The 23,308-nt window shown below is 39.2% G+C and overlaps 1 protein-coding gene across 1 annotated transcript in view; it reads right to left on the bottom strand.

The window, feature by feature from the left end:
- Positions 1-13,475: 13,475 nt before the first annotated feature.
- BCAS2 (BCAS2 pre-mRNA processing factor) overlaps positions 13,476-23,308 on the bottom strand; it is a 90,524-nt gene continuing 80,691 nt past the window's right edge. The window contains exon 5 of the mRNA XM_067146659.2: positions 13,476-13,783. Within this exon, the coding sequence (XP_067002760.1) occupies positions 13,609-13,783 (175 nt within the window). The 3' untranslated portion in view covers positions 13,476-13,608. The remainder of the gene's footprint in view (positions 13,784-23,308) is intronic.

Below are 23,308 nucleotides of genomic sequence, written 5' to 3'. Positions count from 1 at the left end.
CAAGATGGAGGGATCAGGTGGAGGATGACGTAAATCAGAGAGTACTACAGTGGCAGACAGTGATGAACGATAGAATGTGGGAAAAAAGAGAAGATTGGAAGAGGCTCTGTGGTGTGGAAAGTGTTCTAACTTTAGCATGGCATTAAAGATGTTTATTAAGGTGTCTAAGAAGCAGAGGTGGGACCCCACCCTTACCGGTTGCCTGATTGTCAGGGAGTTTTTTAATTATGTTTTTAACTTCTATTGGTTTAAATTGGAGGATGGCTGAGAGATTAGGAGCACTTAAATACAGTAGAACCTCGATAATTCAAAATCGGTTAATTCAAAATCCCGCCTAATTCGAAGAAGCTCTCGTTCCCGGAAACATGAGATACAGTTTTGCATGTTATTTAAATTGTTTAATTCGAAATACGGATAATTCGTAATTCGAAGTACAATGTCAGCTCCATTACCAAAATTCAGACTTTTAATTCGAAACTGCCTTTACAGTTTAAAACAATAGTATGTTACAGAGTAATTTCAATTCGAAATTTTTTCGCGTCATAATAGAACGCGTGCCCCGGAACGTGGAGTGGTAGCTTTCCGCACGTACTCACTTCGGTGGGTCTACAGTGCGCTTCATGATTGCAAAATTGAATGAAATCGGAATTCTTTTGTATTCAATCCTTTAAGGAACGCCGTAATATCACGCAACAGGCAGTGTGCGGAAAAACAGAATCCGCGAACACTGGCGATGCCGACAGTTGATGAAAAAACGTGGCTCATATAAAAAATTCGTAGGCACCGAACAATATTGTCATTGCCGACGAAACTACATTGCTTTATTTTAATGCGACCCCAAACGGTCTTATGGTTTTAAAGGAGAAAGTGCCAGCCGGAGAATCGTACAAAGTTCGGGGATGGGGGCCATTGTAGTGCGTTGCAATGCACATGGAAGCAAGAAACTTTATCCCCTCGTTATAGGAAAGTTCGATAAGCCACAATGTTATAAGGACGTCGGGCACTTTCCATGCCAGTACAAAGCATCTAAAAATGCAAACGGTACAGAAATCCAAAAAATAATGCATTTGCACAGGGGAACCAGCATAATTTATCCTCGTCTTCGAATTGTGTGATTTTTTCTTTCGTTGCGTGAGGTTATGTTTGTCAGTGATTTATCCGTTGACGGATTTATCCAAGTGCGTTATCTGAACATTGTAAATGCACCTTGTTGGACACATTTCGGAAATAGTTCTCTCCATGGTACTTGAAAAGTTTAAACTGTGAATCGAGGTGATTGCATGTATTACTGGGTCTTAGAACACTTTGTGACGCGGCAAGTGTTTACATTTCTGAAGTACAAGAAGTGCCATGGCGAGAAATCGTACAAGGATAGTCATAGGAAAGTTCGATTTTAAGGGCATCGGGTACTTTCTGTGTAAATTCAAGGCATCTAAAATGCATACAGTACAGTAATCCAATGAATAAAGCACTTGCACATGGGAGCCAGCATAGATTTCTCCTTGTCTTTGAATCGTGCTTTTTTTCCTTTCTTTCGTTGCGTGAGGTTATGTTTGTCAGTGAGATATCCAAGTGCATTATTTGAATACTGTAAATGCACCTTCTCGGATACATTTTGGAAATAGTTCTTTTTCCATGGCATTTGAAAGGTATAAACTGTGAATCAAGGTTAACTGCATGCAGTAACGGACCTTAGAATATTTTGTAACGCGGTAAGAGTTGGTACTTCTGAATTGCGAATTAGCGGTTAATTCGAAATCACGTAATTCGAAGTCCGACTTTTGAGTCCCAACGACTTCGAATTAACGAGGTTTTACTGTAGTTTGTTATGTGGATTTTAACTCCTTCACAGTGTTCTTGGTTTATTGTGAGTATTAGGTGTGAAGTTAGCTTTAAGGGTTCAGCTTTGTCTTTATTAGAGGTGACTGGTAAGCCATTTGGGTTGCAAGAGGGGATACGTGGGCTTTGTATTAGTTATCTGTATGTGTCACTTATCTCCGGAGAGATAGGTGGTGTGAGGGGTACCAATGCCGGTGTGCTCCTGGCGCTCCTCTGTCTGTCATGTATTTGAGTTGCATTTAAGAATTTATTAATTATGATTTAATTTGATAAGTATAATGCATATAATCACTTTATGAGTGTACGTTCGTGTGTATGTTGTCTTAGATGTGATGTGACCAGGCTCAGCAGTGTTTGTTATTATATGGCTGACACAGTGAATTACTGCGTACGGTGAGACAGTACTGTATAGTGGCTTATCCAGTAACTGTCTACGCCCCTTGTTGCTTGGTGGTTGCAACGGCTTGCACCGTACAATTTGCGCCGCTTATTTAATGTTTAAGCTAAATAAGTAATGGCGGGTCAATCAACGTCAATCAATGAGTTAAGTTCCTAAGTGCGGACGTTGGCTGCCCAACCAGTGAGTGACCACACCCGATGTTGCTTAACCGGGTTAGTATTTTGCCTAGACTGTTTGTGACTCATGGTGTTGGGAGTCAGAGGATGTAAAAAATGCCCTGTTATGTTTGATGTGGGTTTAATAATTTAATGCATATTATGTAATTGCTGTTAGATATGATTTGTTTGCAGGCACAGCATTGTTAAATTTGATATAGTATATGTGTGTTGCATAATTCGGGTTAATGAGGATGTCCTTAATTAAAAATATGTATTTGGGACGTCTTAATTTTATCTCGTCAGTCTGGTTCGTATTGTCCTAGATTTTGTATAAGTGGGTTGTTAATGTGTTGGACATTGTTGTTGAAGTTTATGGTGAAGGTTAGTACGTAGTCTAAGGTAGTTTAGTGATGTCCATGCAGTTCTGTGATGTCCATACAGTTCTGCTGTGGGGGTCTTACAGTCCTTGACTGCCAGGTGGAGTACCCAGTTTTGAATCACTTGTATTTTGTATATGGTGGATTTTGGAATAACACCTAGGCTGGAAATGAGTATGTTAGTATGGGTAGGATAAGCGTAGTGTAAATTACTGTTTCATTGAGATAGGGTGCTACGTATGTGTATGAGTGGGTATAACATTAGGATGTGCAGTCTAGCTCGCTGTATGGTGTTGCGTCTGTGTTCTTGTAGTCTGAATGTTGCATCTAATGTATTTCCAAGGTACTTGTGGCTGGTAACCTATAGGGTGGGTTGGTTATGTAGAGTAAGGTGTTGTTGAGGATGTATGTGTCTCCTAGTGAAATTTATTGCTTTTGTTTTATGGGGATTGACTTGAATTTTCCATTTGGTAAACCAGGGTTTGAGTCTCTGTGTTGCTGTACGTGTTTTGAGAGGTCTGGGTTACGGATTTTGTCCATAATGGCCGTATAGTCGGCGTATATTGCTGTGAGGGTGTTTGTAGTGAGGGGAATATCGATATATAGTAAAAAGAGAACTAAGCCCAAAATACTGCCTTGTGGCATACCCGCATAGATATTTTTATGAGAGGAATTTATAAGTTTAAACTAATAAAGAATGTGCGGTGGGTGAGGTAATGGTGGATTAATTTAATATGTTGAATGCAATTCAAGTTATGTGGGTTTATAAATGAGAATGGGATGGTGCACTCTGTCAAAGGCTTGACTGTAGTCTAGAAAAATTGATATTGTACTTTGGCAGTGTTGGAAACCTGACGTAATGTATTCTGTAACACGTAAGAGTTGGTGTGTGGTCGAGTGTTGTGGTATGAACCCAAACTGCTTGTTTATGGCGTGTTTAATACAGGAGAGAACCAGTTTTTCGAATATTTTAGAGAGTATACTTACGGGACTTATGGGGCGGTAATTAGCGGGGTCGTTAGGATCTGCTGTGGAAAATATCCTAGTTTTAAAATTGCATTAAAAATGTGTGTTAGTAGGTTTATCATGTCTTGACTTAAGTATTTTAAAACTGGGGTTGGAATCTCATCTTTCTCTGGGGCTTTATTGTTAGGTAGTTTTTTAATGATGTTTTTTAACTTCGATTGGTTTAAATGGCAGGACTGATTATTTATTTGGGGTATGTAAATAAATGTTTACTATGTCATTGATTATTGTGTCGTGCTGCTGATTTATTAAGTTGATATTGGGTCTGAAGTTTTCTTTTAGGGTGTTAGCTAAAAGTTTTGTTTTATCGTTATTGGAGGTGACTACTGTACCTCTGATTTGGTTAAGGTGCGGGGGTGTAGGACGATCAGATTTAATGAGGATTTTAGAGGTTTTCCAAAGATTGATATTATTAATTATTGTCTGTGGTAATGTTCGTGAGTTTATCATTGATATGTTTAATTAGGACTCTTAGTTTTTGAGTGTAGTCTATTAAATTCTATTTTATGCTGGAAGGTGCGTGTACGTTGAAATGTTGTTCGGGCTCTGTTTTTACCTCTAATAAGTTGCATTAGATCGGGGGGGGGGGGAAGTGTGTTTTGTCGTGTTTTGTAGCAGGGTGTGATGCTAGCTTTAGCGGCGGTTAGGAGAATGTTGATAGATAGTGATATAGCAGTATCTATTTGTCCTGTAGTGTGGTTTGTGTACATGCCTGAGTCTATGTTTTTAACGTTTATAAGTTTGTGTACGGTGGTACTGTTCCATGCAGATTTCTATTAGCACAGGTGGCTGTATACTGTGTCTTCAGACGGCAATGTCGTTTGCGTCCAAGTGTAGAGTACCATTGCGCCACCAGTAAAAGGTTGGTTCTAGAGGGGCTATCATTAAGTAGTCGATGTTAATATTGTGGTTTCGCAGTTTTGTTCCACATATACTAATTGTTCTGCTGTGCCATTCGGTATGTTTACAGTTGAAGTCTCCCGCAATTAAAACGTGTTGATGGTCGAGTAGGAGGTCTATATCTGAGCGAGGTGTGTAGTGGTAGTGGTTTACCCCGGGGGGGGGGGGGGGGAGGGAGGGAGGGAGGCTAGATATGCTGATATTAGTGTAATACATTCTGGTCCGTCATCTACTTGTATGGCTGTTGCTTCTATTGTTCGTGTGGCTGGGAGATAGAATGCGTCTCTTAATAGCGACCATAGTCCCACCTCCATCTCTGTGTTCTGTAGATTACGTACCGAGGGATCGAGAAGCGTTTGTTATGTTTCAGTTTTGTTTCTTGTACTAGTTGAATGTCAATGTTGTGCTCTGTTAGGTACTGTCTTAGTTCGGCTTTCTTTGCGGGGTCGTTCACGCCATTAGCGTTCCAGGTGGTTAACCGGAGTGAGCGCATACCCATGAGCATTGTTGGTGGTGATTGTGAATTGTACTAGCGCTTGCAAGATTGTTTCGATGGCTGTGACTGTATTGGAGATTAGGAGTTGCATTTGAGTTTGTAAATGAGTTATGAGGAATGTGATTTCCCTTGGGGTTTCAGAGGGGGGGAGAGGATGGTTAGTTTAGTGAAATTATATGCTGATGTGTTTGGTGTGGGGTGTCTTAAGAGGAGGGGGCTGGTTTGAGGTCATTTGTGTCTGTGTGTGGGGGGTTTATTGGTGAGGGGAGGTGCACTGTGGCGATAGTGTGGGGGATGATTGTCTTCTGTTGCGACCTCTCTCTGTTCTGGTTGTGGTGGCTCTTTGTGCGCACGGTGTTTTGGTAGCTTGTCGGTAGTTTTGAGATGGGGTGGTGGCTTGTGGTGCGCTAGTGTTCAGTGTATTGGGAAAGTGCAGGTTGTAAATGCCGCTTTTAGGGTGTGTAATACAGTCTTCTGTGTTAAGGTTTGCCAGGAGACCGTTTGTCCTGATGCAATTTTGATTCCTGTTGCCTTGAGGTGTGGTATTTTGATGTTCATGGCTTTGCATCTGTTGTGTGGCATTGAGTCGTTTCTTAAGGTATGCTTGGTACATTTTGCACTGCCTGTATGATGCTGGGTGACAGTTTCCGCAGCAGTTGGCGCATTTTAGGTCTTCGTTTTTGGTGATAGTGCATTCACTGGGCATGTGAGGGCCGGCACATTTCATGCACTTGGGAATCATAAAGCATCCTGTGCGTAAGTGCCCAAACCCTTGGCATCAAACACTGTAATACCCTGCTGGTGTCGGGATTTTTCTTCTCTTTGGATCTAATGGGGACTTTGAGGATTTCATTTTCGTGTAGTTGTCCGTTGTGTTTGTATATGTTACTAGCAAGATACCCGTGCTTCGCTACGGTATTATACTGAAATTTATAATTGAATGCTTATTGTTTTAGATATATAATCCGCCGAAATTCGCGATCTGACTCGTTCTCTGCGAGAATCCACCAAAATTTCCGATCTATTATTTTACGGCACGTTTCCTCCCATTTTTAAATCTTTCTTTCCACCAATCGATTTCGTACTTCCCGGGTTAGGCTCAAGTATTCCTCCAGGTCAGTTGGGTCCGTAAATCTTTGCCATCTTTTCCTATAATATTTTTAATACGGATATAATCCTTCAGGAGATCCGGCGTGCTGTCATACTGGGTGCCTTGGCGGCACTGAACACGCGACCGGACTGCATTCTTAGTCATTACCCGTCCAGGAGCCGTTTCCATCGCGGTCCGCAATTTGACGACGGTCCGGAATATTATTATTATTATTATTATTATTATTATTACTATTATGTGTTGCTGGAATGGCTGATGACAGGGAAAACCGGAGTATCCGGAGGAAAACCTGTCCCGCCTCCGTTTTGTCCAGCACGAATGCCACATGGAGTGACCGGGATTTGAACCACGGAACCCAGCTGTGAGAGGCCGGCGCGCTGCCGCCTGAGCAACGGAGGATCCTTATAAGTACATTAATAACAGTAAAATCAATGGTCTCACTTCCTTCTACACCCCACCGCCGTTAAGTTTATTTACAGCCCCCCCCCCCCCCGAAAAAGAATTAAAAGGATGCTTGTTTCTTTATGTTTAAGGGAGATTGCAAACACCAATGTTCACATCTATTACCTTCAGTTTTGAGATATAAGTATCCACATAAAAATAATTTACTTTTTTTCACTTCATTTCACAATAATCTCTCCTCCCCTTAAATGAATTTTCCCGCAAAAATATACTTGTTTCTTTAATAGTAAAGGATCTTCTAAATACCAATTATCACGACTCTAACTTCTTCAGTTTTTGATTTATGTGTCCTCATGAAAGGAACTCAACTCCTTTACACTCCCGCCCTCCAAGATGGTTTCCCCACCAAAACGCCTTTTTCTTTGTTTTTAAAGGAGATCCAAATATGGATTTTCACGTCTGTAACAACTTTAGTATTAGATGTATGTATTCTCATACAATTAAGTCAACTAATGTTTCAATTCTTTCACCCCCCCCCCCCCTCATTGGATTTTCCGAGAATACGTGTTTCTTTACTTTTAAAGCAGATTGCAAATATCAAATTTCACGTCTGTAACATCTTCATTTTTGAGATATCAGTAGCCTAATTAAAAGAATTCATCTCCATTTTCAGTCACTTTACCCCCCCCCCCCCCCCACGCCCTCCACCCAAGTGGTATTTCCGAAAACTAAAAATACACTTTTCTTTATGTTTAATAGAGATAAAAGAATACCATTTTTCACTTCTGTAACATGTTAAGTTTTTTAGATATCCGTAAAAACTCTCATTTTAAAATTTCACCCCTTTTGGGTTCCCCTTAAGTAGAGTTTCCAAAAACAAATAACCTATATTTCTTTACATTTACAGGAGATATACACCCACTTTTTACGTCTGTAACATTTTACGATTCCAAGATATTCTGTACATATAGTATTTCAAGAAATTAACCCCAATTTGTCACTCCTGTTTAACCGCCATTAATTGGCTTTTCCAAAAACTAAAAAATACGTGTTTCTTTATTTTTAAAGGAGATCCCATATGGGAATTATCAGTTCTGTAATATCTTTCGTTTCTGAGATATGTGTATCCTCATTAAAGGCATTTAACCCATTCTTCACCCTTTTACACCCCTCCTATTAGGACTTACTGGAAACAAAAAAAATACGTGTTCCTTTATTTTTAGAGGAGATTCTAACCACCAATTTTTACATCTGTAAATTTTAAAGTTTTAAGATGTAGACACACACATTTTAAAAAATTCACCCCCGTTTTCACCCCCCCCCCCCATATTTGGATTTTCTTAAAACGAAAAAATACCCGTTTCTTTACTTTTAAAGTAGATCCAAAATACCAATTTTCAGGTCTGTAATATCTTCAGGTTCTGAAATATAAGTATCCTCATGAAAGGCATTCAACCCATTATTCACCCTTTTACACCCTTCCTATTGGGATTTTCCGAAAACAAAAGAATACGTGTTTCTTTATTTTTAAAGGAGATTCTAATTACTAATTTTTACATCTATAAACTTAAAAAGTTTTGAGATATAGATACACTCATTTTTAAAAATCACCCCCATTTCACCCCCCCATTAATTGTATTTTCCACAAACAAAAAATACGTGTTTATTTATTTTTAAAGGAGATCCCAAACACCAATTTTCAGGTCTATAATATCTTCAGTTTCTGAGATATAAGTAGCCTCATTAAAGGCATTCAACCCCTTTTTCACCCCTTTTCACACCTCCTATTGCGATTTTCCGAAAACAAAAAAATACGTGTTTCTTTATTTTTAATGAAGATTCTAAATACCAATTTTTACATCTGCAAACTTTAAAAGTTTGGAGATATAGATTCACTAATTTTAAAAATTCACCCCCTTTTCACCCTCCCATTAATTAGATTTTCCAAAAACAAAAAAATACGTGTTTCTTTATTTTTAAAAGAGATCATAAGTACCAATTTTCAGGTCTGTAATATCTTCAGTTTCTGAGATATAAGTACCGGTATCCTGATTAAAGGCATTCAACACATTTTCCCCCATTTTCACCCTTTTTCACCCCTCCTATTGGGATTTTCTGAAAACAAAAAAATACGTGTTTCCTTATTTTCAAAGAAGATTCTAAATACCAATTTTTACATTTGTAAACTTTTAAAGTTTTGAGATATAGGTGCACTCATTTTAAAATTTCACCCCCCCTTTTCACCCCCTTAGCAACGGAATATCCAAAAATCCTCTCTTAGCGAGCACCTACATCTTAATATGAATGTATCCCCAAAATTTCATTTCATTATGTCCAGTAGTTTTGGCTCGGCGATGATGAATCAGTCAGTCAGTCAGTCAGTCAGGACAAGCTATTTTATATATATATAGATGATGTAAAGTGGCAGTGGTATTTTTGTTGGTTTGTCATTCTCTTGATGTGTAGTTTTGTGTATTTGTGTGACCGACTTTATCTTTAAGATTGTCTAAGATTTTGTCTCTTGTGGTGTTGCTAGGTCATCATCATTTCCCCTTATCCAGCTCCTGCCGGGTTGGGGTATTTATGGTACTTCTCCATCTTCCTCTTTCCTTCCACCATTCCTCTTCCATGATCTTGTCCCAGTCTAAAATCGTCTTCTTAAGCCGTTCTTCGCTGATTCAGGGCGTCGCTAACTATTTGTTTGTGGTTTGCTTTCTTAGTGGGGAAGGTGTAATAATTAATGTTCATACTGTGAGTTTTTCTATCAGTTTGTGGTGGTCGTGTAGTTTCTTTACTCTTACACCTGCTCCTTCTCTGGATGGTGTGAGCTGATAATTTTGATCTGTGACTGTGCACTGAACTAGTGCGTTGATGTTCCTCCAACGTTTGTCTGTTCTAATCTATATTGCTGGGGGACTAGCAATTACCGTACTTTTTGCACACTTCGTCATAGTGATGGTTACTGTATTGTGCAATTAAATTTGCTGATCTTCAGCATTTGCGGCCACCTGGGTGATAAGGGTGGTCCCTGAGCCACGTGCTGGGGTGCTGTGCCGGGGCCAGGTAATTGTTTTTAAAGTGGTTTCCCCACGACAGGGCCCGAGACAGCGCACTGCGTGGGTGGTAGGCTAATATGATACTTGCCTACGGAACAACGTGGCCCTTCAGGCGGGAGGTGCCCCCGGGTGTCGAAGGCAGGAGAGGCGGCGTCAGCGTGGTGGCGTGCTGTTGTTACAACTTGCTCTCGTAAGGCGCTAACCCAAGGATTGTCCCTAGTCAAAGCTGGGTGGTTGCCAGAGCCATCACCTGGGATCTAATATGGCAGTGACCACACCTAAAAAGAGCTCGCAGCCAAGGAAGTGAGCGGTGGGATGGACGGTGTGTCAGCTTCGTGGAGTAGCACATGCGTCCTTCCACACTGGGGTCTTATTCGGGTATCCTCTGTGTTAGCAAATATTCTGGCAGCTCTCCAGGTATCATTTGGTTGTCCATTGGTCGATAGGGTGCTTAATTATTTCTTATTTAGTTTTGAAATATAATATATTCTATTTTTTGGAGGGTTCCGGTGTTTTGAAATGCAGTTCAAGCTCTGTTTTTACCCTGTATGAGTTGTAGTATGCAGTTTGGAACTGTGCCTTGTTGAGTCTTGTTCTTCGGTTATGTGTTGGCTGTAGCAGCTGTGGGTAGGATGTTCGTTACTTATGTGATGGCTGTGTCTGAGGTGCTGGTAGTGGGTGGTATTGGGTTTGATTCTAGTAGGAGTTCAAGTTGTTTGTTGTATTGTTTCCAGTCTATGCAGTGTGTTTGTATCTTCTAGTGTGCTTTTTGAAGTATGGTTCTACGCCCAGTTGTATGAGGACTGGCCTATGGTCTGATCGCTGTGCCTGCGTGGTGTCAATGTTATGTGGTTTGTTACGGAGTATTGCTATGTCGTTGGTGTCTGTGAGTAGAGTGTTGATGTACCAGTAGTAGAACGTAGGGTGAGTTGGAGTGGTGTTACAATGAAGTAATTCGCGCTGCTGGTTGTGTTGCTGTACGAATTATTGAGGAAATGCTGAGTGTGGTAATAAGTAGGTCAATCTGTATTACCAAGTACACACACGGACATGCAGCTTCCTATGAACCACACATACTAAAAAACTGGGGCAATATTTTTGGTACAGAGAAATAACAGCTCAGAGTTAAGTTCACTTACTGATGGCAAAGAAGGGATGATAAGTTTGTAATGATGTGGATCCAGATATTCTGATAACCGAGCATCAGTACCACCGAATTAAGGGGACAAATTCCCTCTGTGCATCAGCATTGGCCTCAGGATCTCAAGATCACATTTTCAAACCCAGCAAAGGTACTTGGATATTTAAAGGGCAGAGAAAAAGATTGACGTTCCAGGTTGTACAATGTAAAAGATCTCTGGCGTACATTTGGTGTTCATCTGACAAAATTAGTTAAAACTTTATCATCTTGTAGAGTAGAAGCAGCACCAAATTACAATGCCTGCACACTGTAGCTGAAGCCATTTAATAATAATAATAATAATAATAATAATAATAATAATAATAATAATAATAATAGAGAAAATAGTGAGAATTTGGAACGAAAAACTTATTGAACTCAACATTTCACCGATAAGGTTAGGCAGAGGAAATAAAAGGATTGAAATAAATTGTCTTGCATTTGCAGATGACTTCGCAATACTTTCTGAAAATGTGACATCTGCTGTAACCCAAGTAAATGTCTTGGAAAGAATCGCCAGCAGAACTGGCTTAAGAATTTCTGCAGAAAAAACAAAATTTTTAACAAATATTTGGGATGCACCAAAATTTCTGAAAACAGATATTGGCCAAATAGAGAGGGTAAAAAAATTCAAATATCTAGGGGAAATAATCCAAGAAAATGGTTTAGAAAAATCTGCAGTAGAGGAGAGGGTACATAGAATGGAGAGAGCTTATGGTGTCACCAAAGATATCTACAATAAAAGATGCCTATCCAAAAATGCAAAAATAAGGCATTACAACACAGTAGTGAAGCCAGAATGCCTATATGCAAGCGAGTGTCTGGCATTAAACTATAATTTAGATAAGCTAGAAATACTAGAAAGGCGAATCATGACGAAAATATTAGGCCCACAAAACACAGCAGAAGGTTGGAAATTACGAAGTAATGCTGAAATATATCAAAAAATAGAAAATATATCAGATGTAATGAGGAAAAGGAGACTTATGTTTTTTGGACATTTATATCGAATGCAAGATAGTAGATTAACCAGTAAGATTTTCAGATATTTGTGGAGTAAGAAATCGACAAGCTGGGTCAATGAAGTAAGAAAGGATTTAGAAAAAAACAATATAACAACAGAAGAAATAAATAATAGAGAAGGCTTTCGGGAAAAAGTATTGAAAATAGAAGGATTCCAAGGTAGGAAAGTAAAAAAGACTGGTTCAAAGTGGTCTGTAGACAGAAAGAAGAAACATAGTGAACAGATGAAAGCGTACTGGAAGAAAAGGAAAGAACAAAGAAGAAGGAATTGAAATTGGCACGTGGTCCTCTGGTGGCCCATTCGAAAGAATAATAATAATAATAATAATAATAAAATAATAATAATAATAATAATAATAATAATAATAATAATAATAATAATAATAATAATAATGGAAGGTTATGTTGCCACTCTGTATGAACTCAGAGTGCGTTCAGTAGGATGACAATTTTTTAACGTATAGCTTTCGGTGCCAGAAGTGTCTGGGGACATGTTTGGCTTATTCCGGTACACCTCATGGGGCTGAGCTACGTGTACTGCTGTATGGGTGTATGTGTAATTGTAAGAGCTAGGAAATGGAAGGAAGCAGCCGTGGCTTTGAGAAATGAAATGTCGTATGGCTTTTAGTGTCGGGATATCCCAGGAGGGGTTCGGCTCGCCAGGTGCAGGTCTTTCTATTTTACGCCCGTAGGCGACCTGCGCGTCGTGATGAGGATGAAATGATGATTAAGACAACATATACACCCAACCCCCGTGCCAATGGAATTAAGGTTAAAATCCCCGACCCGGCTGGGAATCGAACCCGGGACCCTCTGAACCGAAGGCCAGTACGCTGACCATTCAGCCAACGAGTCGGACGTGGCTTTGAGAAAGGCAACATCACAGCATTTGCCAGGTGCTGAAATGAGAAACCACAGAAAACCATCCAGAGGCTGACGGGGGACTAGAGCCGACCTCTCTTCTACCTCTGTACCTTACCTTGTCACAACACATGGGGATAACCCATTTGCTTAGCACGGTAAGTTAACACCGATCACACTCATTCATCCAACACCAGCGTTCAACACGTTTCGTTGCCAATGCTAAAATTATAGCTAAGCATGCTTCTCTCTGGAAACCAATTATCGTATTATGATACAAATCAGACCTTTCTGTTTTGTTTCTTGTTTTTGATATGACTAGAACTGAAGCTAAGTAACAATGATAACTGGGTAGCCTCAGCTACTGTGTGCAGATATTTTGATTTGATGCCGTCTACATGTTCAATTCTACATTCCATTTTACTTCACCGAATGAAAGAGGAACAGATCTCAATCAGACAATTTTTCGTTATGTTTGAATTAACATTGTTGGAAAACATACCAACGTGTCTCAAAGGAGCTTTCAAATGCTGATAAGTGCTTGTACGATACAATGGACTCATCTAAGTCTCAGTGATCTTGGGGTCCGGAAGCAGGCACTCTGACCAATCCACACAGCTGGGACTTACCGAATGTGTAAGACGAATTTACAGTCAATCTCCACTTACTAGTTTTATTGTATACTACAACCCAGCAAGTAAAGAAGACTCTCCATCACACACTAGAATCTTTTATAATTACAAGTGTTCATTAAAGATTGAAGCGTCACATGCACACAATCATCTCGATTCCATTTTGGCCATGGCAATTTCTTTTTCCAGCTGAGCACATGCCTGTTCTATCTCGTAATTCTTGCTCACGAGACCGACCCACGACGCTTCAAGCTGACGGAGCTTCTCGCCACCCTGCGTCTGCATGTTCTTCCGCTGCCAGTTTGTCTCCTGAATCAATTTCCTGAAGAAGAAAAAACAAGATTATCAAGACAGAATCCAGGAGGCAGGAAGCATATGGGATAGAATTTAAACGATCCGTTAATTGCTGATATGGCAGGGTATAAACAAGTAGGGAGACAGTCTCCTTGTCCCATGACAACATTTGATAAAGTACACGAAAGTAATTACGAGATATCACATTTATATGTGCAGCAGACCCACTTTTCTCCTGTATTGAAACATTTTTTATTTTTACAATTTGATTTACACTGCACTGACACATACTGATCTGTTCAAATTATTACACTCAACAAAGTCATGCTATTTTGAAATATATTTAAGATACCTCTTCATAAAAGGGGCTTTTTTTGTGAGATTATTGGTGAACATGCGCAACATCAGTTTCCACCACCGCCGTCTCAACCTCTATACACTGCCTGCTCTATGCCGCGAGAATTGCATTTACAGTGACATTGCAGATGGCAGCACTTACTGCCCCCAGAGCACATGTTGGTTAAACGAGACTTCATAACGCCAATATAAAATGAAAAATAATCCTTAAAATTTTACTAATTGAGAAGATAATGCTAATACAGAAACTAACATTTCACAGTTGAGCTTGGCTTAAGATATAGAAACATAAAATATATAAAATCTTACCAGTTATAGTAGATATACCGTATTTACTCGTGTATTAGACCCCCCCAGCTTTTTGAGACCAAGAGAATGGAAAAAAATAAATCTCGCATATTAGACCCCTGTAACGAAATTCAGCTGAGACCAATAAACGATTCCACTTCGTAGCGGGTACTACAAGCTGTACTGCAGCTCTGATGACGTCGTACAAATGTGTGTACAAGTTTGGCACATTTTCTTGAGCCCTCAGCTGCCTTTTGCCAGATCGGCACAATCGGAGCTGACAGCTTTATCTGCGACAGCCACTACAGCAGTACGGTACAAGCATCACAGAATATTGTCCGAGTTCGTAGGTGGATTAGCGTAAACGGAGAAATAGGCCTACTACTTTTTTATTCTCGACTTTCCAACTACAGACTATCACAGTACGTGTGTCTGTGTCTTGGAAAATTGCCAACATGTCAGAAAATACGGTGGCGAGTATTCCTCCGTAGACTCGCAATCGGCCATCAGTGAATGAATTGAGACTTAAAATGTCCGTAAAAGCTGATATAATCAGTACTTGTGACGCAAATGGCGGTTTATGAAAATATGCCTTGAATTCTTAACCTTATATATGTCAATATGACGAACTTTGTTACTGTTGGTTCCATTGCCGGCTGGTTGGCCTCCCTGCAGGAAGAGAGGCGGAAGTGAAACTCTCCACTCACCGCAGCTTTCTACACTGAGAGAGCTCAAGGTTCGTCCGTCCGACCCGCCCGATTCAAGCTCACACCAAAATAGTGTGATACGTCTGTCTTATAGTTAAGAGATGTCTATTTCCGTAGCTTTAGCACTATTAGCTGCCGTTCCCGGGGCCCTGAGTTCGATTTCTTATTTAAGTTAATAACAACAGCGCTTTTCAAATTTCCAAAGTGACCCACGAGGTGAACTATCAAGTGAAATAGAATGTACTCTCTCACTCATGTCTAGAGAACAACCAGACCAACATAGGAATAACTGAAATATATGAATTACACTATCATAAGAGATTCTGTGGCTATTAAACTGATTACCGGTACCTAATTCTAAAAAAGTAACAGCTGTTCGTATTCATGCTACTGGCCATTGTGAGTGCTGCTGGCTGCACCAAGCTGAAATGCTTGGTGGGACGGGCCATATGCCGAGATTACCCGAGCAGGTCCGGGTACAGCCGATTATGGCTGCACGTCATTGCCTAGACACAAGTGAGCACGCACGGACGCCTACAGTAGTACAGCTTGCTTACATCACGAAGGTAGTGGTATCGGTACAATAACGGCGCGAAAACGTACTATTAACAACTTTCTTTTGATAGTGGCGTGTGTCTAGTTAAGTTGCCTGTTGTTAAGTGAGTTCTGCTTCAAATCATGGAGGTAAATAGTACGAAACATAAGAAATGTAGTTTCACCGCAGCTTTCAAATTAAACGCTGTGAATTTAGCGGAAAAACAAGGGGTGAAGTCAGCGGCCAGGACATTTAATGTGCAACCAAACATGATCAGATATTGGCGCAAGCAAAAAGAGAAACTGGAAGCAGCAAATAAAAGTTTGCGAACTTTTCATGGGACCAAAACGGGCAAATATCCTGAGATCGATATCAAAGTACCAGAATATATAACAGAGTTGAGAAATGATGGTTCTGCTGTAACTCATGATATGATACAGCTTACAGCACTTGAAGTGGCAAGAACATTGAATCTCAGTCGGCAACAGTTCAAAGCAAGCAGGGGTTGGGCTACACGTTTCATAAGGAGAAATGGTCTGAGTTTGAGAAGACGAACAACTATTTGCCAGAGACTACCTCACAATTATACGGATAAAGTCATCTCTTTTCATCGTTACATCATTCAGCAAAGGAAATTAAACAACTACTTGCTTTCTCAGATTGGCAACGCAGATCAAACTCCGATCTATTTCGACATGCCCCGAAACACTACTATTCATGAAAAAGGTGCTTCTAGTGTCGTAATGCGTACAAGTGGTGCTGAGAAAATGAGATGTACAGTCATGCTTTGCGTAACTGCCGATGGTAGGAAGCTTCCTCCATACATAATATTTAAACGGAAGACTCTACCAAAGGGAAAATTTCCGAGCGGTATTCATGTTCGAGTACATGAGAAAGGTTGGATGACAGCAGACCTGGTTCAAGACTGGCTGAAAACCGTGTGGAGTAGTCGTCCTGGAGCACTACTGCAGCAGAAAGCCTTAATTGTGTTAGATAGCTTTAGGGGTCATTTGTTAGATGCCATTAAGGACGAACTGAAATCCCTAAAGACGGATCTCGCAATCATCCCTGGAGGACTAACATCAATACTCCAGCCTCTAGATGTGTCCATTAACAAGCCATTTAAGGGTCACATGAAAAGGCTTTATTCGGCCCGCCTGGTGGCCATGATCGTTAAGGCGCTGAAGTCTAAAAACGGTCTAACACCGAGGTTAGCCAGTTCGAGTCCCGTTGGTCGAAAAAATTTTCACCATCAGCAAAGGAAAATCGTGGGTCAAACAAGCTCCAGTTTTAATATCACCCTTTCTCAAGAAATAAGAAGATCCATTTCATTTTACTTTTAGTTTTGAACATTTTAAGTTAACCAGAATAGAACTGCCAAGTTAAAACACATTTAATTTAAATTTATATTTTCAATCTTGAACAACCTACAATCAGTTCAAATCTTTACTTATTGTTGACGACACATCCTGCCACCAGACACGATACGTCAAGAACTCAATATCGTCCCTACTCTGGCAAATTAGCGAATCTGCAAATTGTCAAAAGGTTAGAGGAGCGGAAAGAAGTTGTATTTACTCATGTCAAATCAATTTTTATATTTAATGATTGGTTTCATGTGTTAGGCATAAAGAACGAGTTGCAGATGTGAGACTTTGTCAGAGGGTAGACAATATTTAACCAATAAAATCTACACCAAAACATCAGAAGTACAGATTCCCTAGTTTGTCACTTTCGCTAGTTTGCCAGAGTGGGGACGATATGATATAGGGGTCACATAAACCCCGATATGCAATCCTCTTCACCGAAAAGAAGATCCATTTTAGTTTTGGACATTTTCCATATTAGATAGATTAGGACCAAAAAACTTAACTGTATTGACTCATGTTTGTATATATTGTATATAATGTATATGTTGTATATAGTGTATATATTGGTATGTTTATATTGGTTAACAAGGACCCAAACCTTGACCTAAAGGTTGTTTACAGGCTGAAGATGCCCAAAATAATGGGTGAAACATGTACCTGACCAAATAAGTCTACATAAAATCATGTAGATAATAACCACATTAAACGTGGAAAGTATTGAATAGGTGGTTTTTTATTAAATTATCCTTGATATCTATGCCTAACGTCATCTTCAATACGGAACAATAATGAGAGTTGTTACTTGTAATTTGGTAGCCAACCAGACAAAATACCGTTTAAATAGGTACTTCAACCTTAAGGTCAAGATTTGTAAACTAACTAAAGACATAGCCTTTCTAAAACAGTGTCTAGAACTAAAATTGATCCCAAAATTTTTGAAACCTACACAGCGAAAAAACTTATCTAACCAAAGTTTGATTAGAGTTCAAAACAAGGTCAACGACATTTGGTTAAGAAATGAAATTAAAGCGTCATATAAAAAGAAGTTGCTTTTAAATCTGCAGTTATATAGAGTTCATTTAGCGTTAGCTCAGGCTTTACATCCGTTAGAATGGAACTCTTTCCAATTACATGTGGACAATAAACTGATTGCTTTATTGGATAGGAAGCAAGTTACTCTCGACAAGAAACTATCTCAATTAAAAGCATCCCAATCACGATTACCAAAACGTAGTTCAGACACGCAAAAAGCGGCTCCCTCACAGAACAATTCACCCACAGTAGTTAATTTGACAGACGTACAGTTCTCTGAAGAAGAAATGGGGATCTTGAATAAAGGCTTAAAACAAAACTGGCCTAGCAAGAAAAAAAGAAACGGATATTATCAACACAGTAGCTGAGATCGAGGCTAACATTTCTAAACTCCCTTTAGAAACACAAAATGATACCAGATTTGAGGTAAAAAAGAAACTACCAAAACTAGCGGAAGAAATAAACGCATATTCAAATTTCGACCACAAAAAATTGATCCAGAACGTAAAAAAGAAAATAGACGACAACAACATTATTGTCACAAGCGGACAAAGGAGGATCCACAGTTCTCCTAGATCAAAACACATACATTCAAAAAACAGAAGACATTTTTAAGGACAAAATATACACAATAGTCAACAAAGATCCAACCACGAGAATTCAGCGAAATCTAAAAACTCTAATAAGAAGTTCTAACTTTCTTTTCAATGAACAAGAACAACAAAAACTTTTTAACATGAACCCTAGTATTCCGACAGCCAGAGCCTTACCAAAGATTCATAAGAAGGACATTCCAATACGCCCCATCATAAACTGTAGAAACAGCCCCACCTATAAAGTATCAAAATTCATTCACGGCTTTCTAAAAAAACATTACGTATTCAATTATAAACACCCTTTAAAAAATTCATTCACTTTTTGCGAAATTTTAAACAAGTTTAAGCTGCGCCCCAATCACTCAATGTGCTCCTATGACGTCGTAAATATGTACCCAAACATCCCTACCAAAGAAACTGTAAGAATTATCAGTGATATCAATAAACACAGCGGCCTTAGTAAGATGGAAATTGAAGAATTCATGAAGATATTAAATTTTGTCTTAAGCAACAACTTTTTCTCTTTCAATGGAAAGTTTTACCAACAAAAAGGCTTAGCGATGGGCGACCCTCTTTCTGGCATCTTAGCAGACATTTATATGGACACAATAGAACACACAAAAATTATAACACAAATAAAAGGCGTAGTTTATGGCTGAGATTTGTTGACGATACCTTCATAATTTTCGACAAAAATGTCACTAATAGTGACGAGATCTTGGAGTCCCTAAACAAAATTGACCCCAGTGTTAAGTTTACTAAAGAGGATGAGGTTAGGAACTCAAACTTTTTGGACTTAACTATTACACGCGGACATAATACCTTTGATTTTCGAATATACAGGAAACCTACACACTCTCCCTTAACTATTATGAATTCATCCCTACACCCCCCCAAAAAGAAGCCTCTTTCTATAATTTAAATTATAGAGCTTTAAAAATTCCTCTTTCTCCCAACAATTTAAAAACTGAACTGAAGTACATAAGGAATCTTGCTCAACTCAACAGGTTTAAAATAGATATGGTCAACCGTTTGATTAATAAAATCAAAATTAAATTGTCCACTAACCTCATCCCAGAAAAACCTAAAAAAACTAGTTTCGCCACATTTACATATAACAACCCAGCCGTCCATCAGATCACAAATACTTTAAAGAAGCACAATATCAATATAGCCTTCAGGACAGTTAACACTAATCGAAACATATTTTTTAACCACAACAAGGTCAATCACAATAGCAACCATTATTCAAGGTCCGGCATATACAAACTAACATGTACACAATGTGATTTTTCTTATATCGGACAGACTGGCCGCAGCTTTAACACGAGATATCTGGAACATTATAACGCTCAAAAACACAATAAGTACTCAGCGATGAGCCAACATATGAGAGAAACGGGCCATCACTTTACATCCATAGAGAAAGATCTTACCATCATTAGAAGCATAGGTAAAGGGAAATTAATGAATGAAATGGAAAACCTACACATCTTTTTAGACCAAACCTACAATAAAAATAATCTCAACGACGTCAATGAAATTAAAAATCCTTTGTACGAATTAACACCTAGATTAATTAATATCGTGAATTCAGATCAAAACAAAATCCCTCAATTATTTAAATCTCCACACTCAAATGCTTCATCCATCATGCCAAAAGTTAAACCCTCCCATATTGCTCCTAGAAACTCCCCTCCAGCAACAACACACACGCCCATAGACCAGCCTACCCCCACTCTCCCTCCATGCCCCGCCCCTCCATTACCGCACCAGTACAACACCAGGAGTAGAAATGGTGATAAGACAGGCGCTGCCGGAACAGACAGGTCCATCTAGTTTTAACTGAACAAGTAAGTCATTTTACAGATAAGAGGTGTTAATTTAATACATATTATCACAACGCGTGCTCAAAAATTTTTAATTCAAAATTATTTTTCTACTTCATTACAGATATTCTTAAGATCCCTCCCAAAGACCAAGCAACACATCAACGGGAACAATTTTCACACAAGACTGTATCAAGTGTCTAGGATGTTTCTCCCAATTAAGCAGCAGCCTAAAACTATGAAACAGCTAAATATTGTACTCTTGTCAATTCCTTGACGTTACATGAGACCCAAAGTCAAGACGCTAACAGTTTCATTCACAACGTTATTGACCAGTCTACCTACAACAATCGGCTTTTAAATCTCCACTTGTGCATGACAACACATTTAAATATTAGTTACGTCAAGAACATGAAAATGAAAATCGTGGGTCAAACAAGCTCCAGTTTTAATATCACCCCTTCTCAAGAAATAAGAAGATCCGTTTCATTTTATTTTTAGTTTTGAACATTTTAAGTTAACCAGAATAGAACTGCCAAGTTAAAACACATTTAATTTAAATTTATATTTTCAATCTTGACCAATCTACAATCAGTTCAAATCTTTACTTATTGTTGACGACACATCCTGCCACCAGACACGATACGTCAAGAACTCAATATGATATAGGGGTCACATAAACCCCGATATGCAATCCTCTTCACCGAAAAGAAGATCCATTTTAGTTTTGGACATTTTCCATATTAGATAGATTAGGACCAAAAAACTTAACTGTATTGACTCATGTTTGTATATATTGTATATAATGTATATGTTGTATATAGTGTATATATTGGTATGTTTATATTGGTTAACAAGGTCCCAAACCTTGACCTAAAGGTTGTTTACAGGCTGAAGATGCCCAAAATAATGGGTGAAACATGTACCTGACCAAATAAGTCTACATAAAATCATGTAGATAATAACCACATTAAACGTGGAAAGTATTGAATAGGTGGTTTTTTTAAAATTAAATTATCCTTGATATCTATGCCTATCAGAATGTTGGCCAGCAGGGTAGGGGAGGAGGTGGTATACAATTTCTAATCACTAGATTGCGTGCCAAAAGCCTGGATTAAATTCCAAACCTCTCCGCAGTGCTCATATGGAGTGAGGGAATATGACGCTGTTGATGGTGATTCGTCCGTCGGATGGGGACGTTAAGCCTTGAGCAGACCCCTTGGTGCTATTCGACAGGAGTAGGCTATGTGCCGGCACCGGGTTTCACCCTCTCCCTACTATCATATATCACGTCATTCATTTCATCTCTCATTAACTCCTCTGATGAGGTTGACGTCAGGAAGGGCATCCGGTCATAAAAAACCGCCACAACGAATTCATCTCACCTCATACCCGACCCCGTAGGGAAACGGGACAAGGGTTGGACAAACAACATGAAAAGGCTTTATTCGGAATGGATGGCTTCTGCTACACATAAATTCACACCAACTGGGAGAATACAGAGACCATCTCTAGAAACCATATGTGAATGGGTTCTCACTGCGTGGGCTCTTATCAAGAACGAAACTATTGTGAAAAGTTAAAAAAAAAACGGGATCTCAAATGCTCTCGATGGGAGTGAAGACGACGTCACGTGGGATGGTAACGCCAGCAGCGGGGAAGATGACGACACAGACGATGGTTCAGATGAAAGCAGTGGTTAGGATTGCTATAACCTGAACATTATAGCTTGTAAATAGACTTTTTGCCTACCGATACGGTTTGTGATCTTGAACATTTTCATCAGTAATTTGTGTTTTTTAAATTGTTATATTACTTCTAGTCTTCATCTCTCTAGGATAGCGTAGTTCACTGCATTAGTGCAATAACGTAGTTTTTTATGCGTTTAATAGTTTATTGTAGCTGTAGTTTTATTGATATTTGTGTGTTGGTTAGTGTATCTAGTTCTGTGTGTACCATGTCTCGTTTATTCCGGGAAATACACGTGGCAAGAAAGTTACTTGAGTCTCGGATCAGTGGAGTGTTTCTTTTGTACACCATAACCTCCCTTAACTGTAAGTACCGTAATTTGTTATTTCCTCACTCTCTTTTATTCTTGTATTCTCATTTTAGTGCCGGATGTTGTTAGTAAGTGTATATTTTGTGAATTTATTTTACCTCATGAATAATTATCTTTTGGACTACAGTATTAAATTTTATGCGGGCTGTGCGCCGCGGTCGTATTGCATCAGCTGAGCGTTGGTAACGTAGGTACGACGATGCTCGCGTGTTTCCCAAACTATCAAATACAACTGACAGTGACAAATGACTGGCCATTAAGTTCTTTTTCATTATTTTGTGTTAACATTGCTTAATACGGTAAGTAAAAGTGATTGATTATATTTAAAATATATGTAGGCCTAAAAGTCATGTTCACCATTGTCTTTTTAAATTTATAAATTTTTGAACGAAAATAGCCAGTAAAACGCAGAATACATTCATAAGTTTATTAAAGAATAGTGTAGAATGTTTACGTGTACAATTTATAGCCTAGAAGTCATGTGTTCACTGCACGAAATTTGACGTTATCGCATATTGGACCCGCCCCGGCGTCGGTGGGTGGGGTCTGGCGCGTCCCACTCTGAAGAGTCTAGTGTCAGACCTAGGACGAGGCGCTGGTTAATAGAGCAAGCGCCGGAAAAGCCATCCATCTAATTTTTGATCTGATTTTTGATATGCTCTATTGGTGGAAAAGAATCTAAATCCCTCCATGGGAACTTAGAATTTCCATATTGGACCCCCCTTCGCATTTTTTGACTGTAAAAGTGGAAAAAAAAAAGGGGTCTAATACGCGAGTCAA

Source organism: Anabrus simplex, chromosome 4 (assembly GCF_040414725.1).
Source record: "Anabrus simplex isolate iqAnaSimp1 chromosome 4, ASM4041472v1, whole genome shotgun sequence".
Taxonomy (NCBI): domain Eukaryota; kingdom Metazoa; phylum Arthropoda; class Insecta; order Orthoptera; family Tettigoniidae; genus Anabrus; species Anabrus simplex.
Note: the sequence above shows the minus strand (reverse complement) of the source record. Positions and strands in the feature narration are given on the sequence as shown.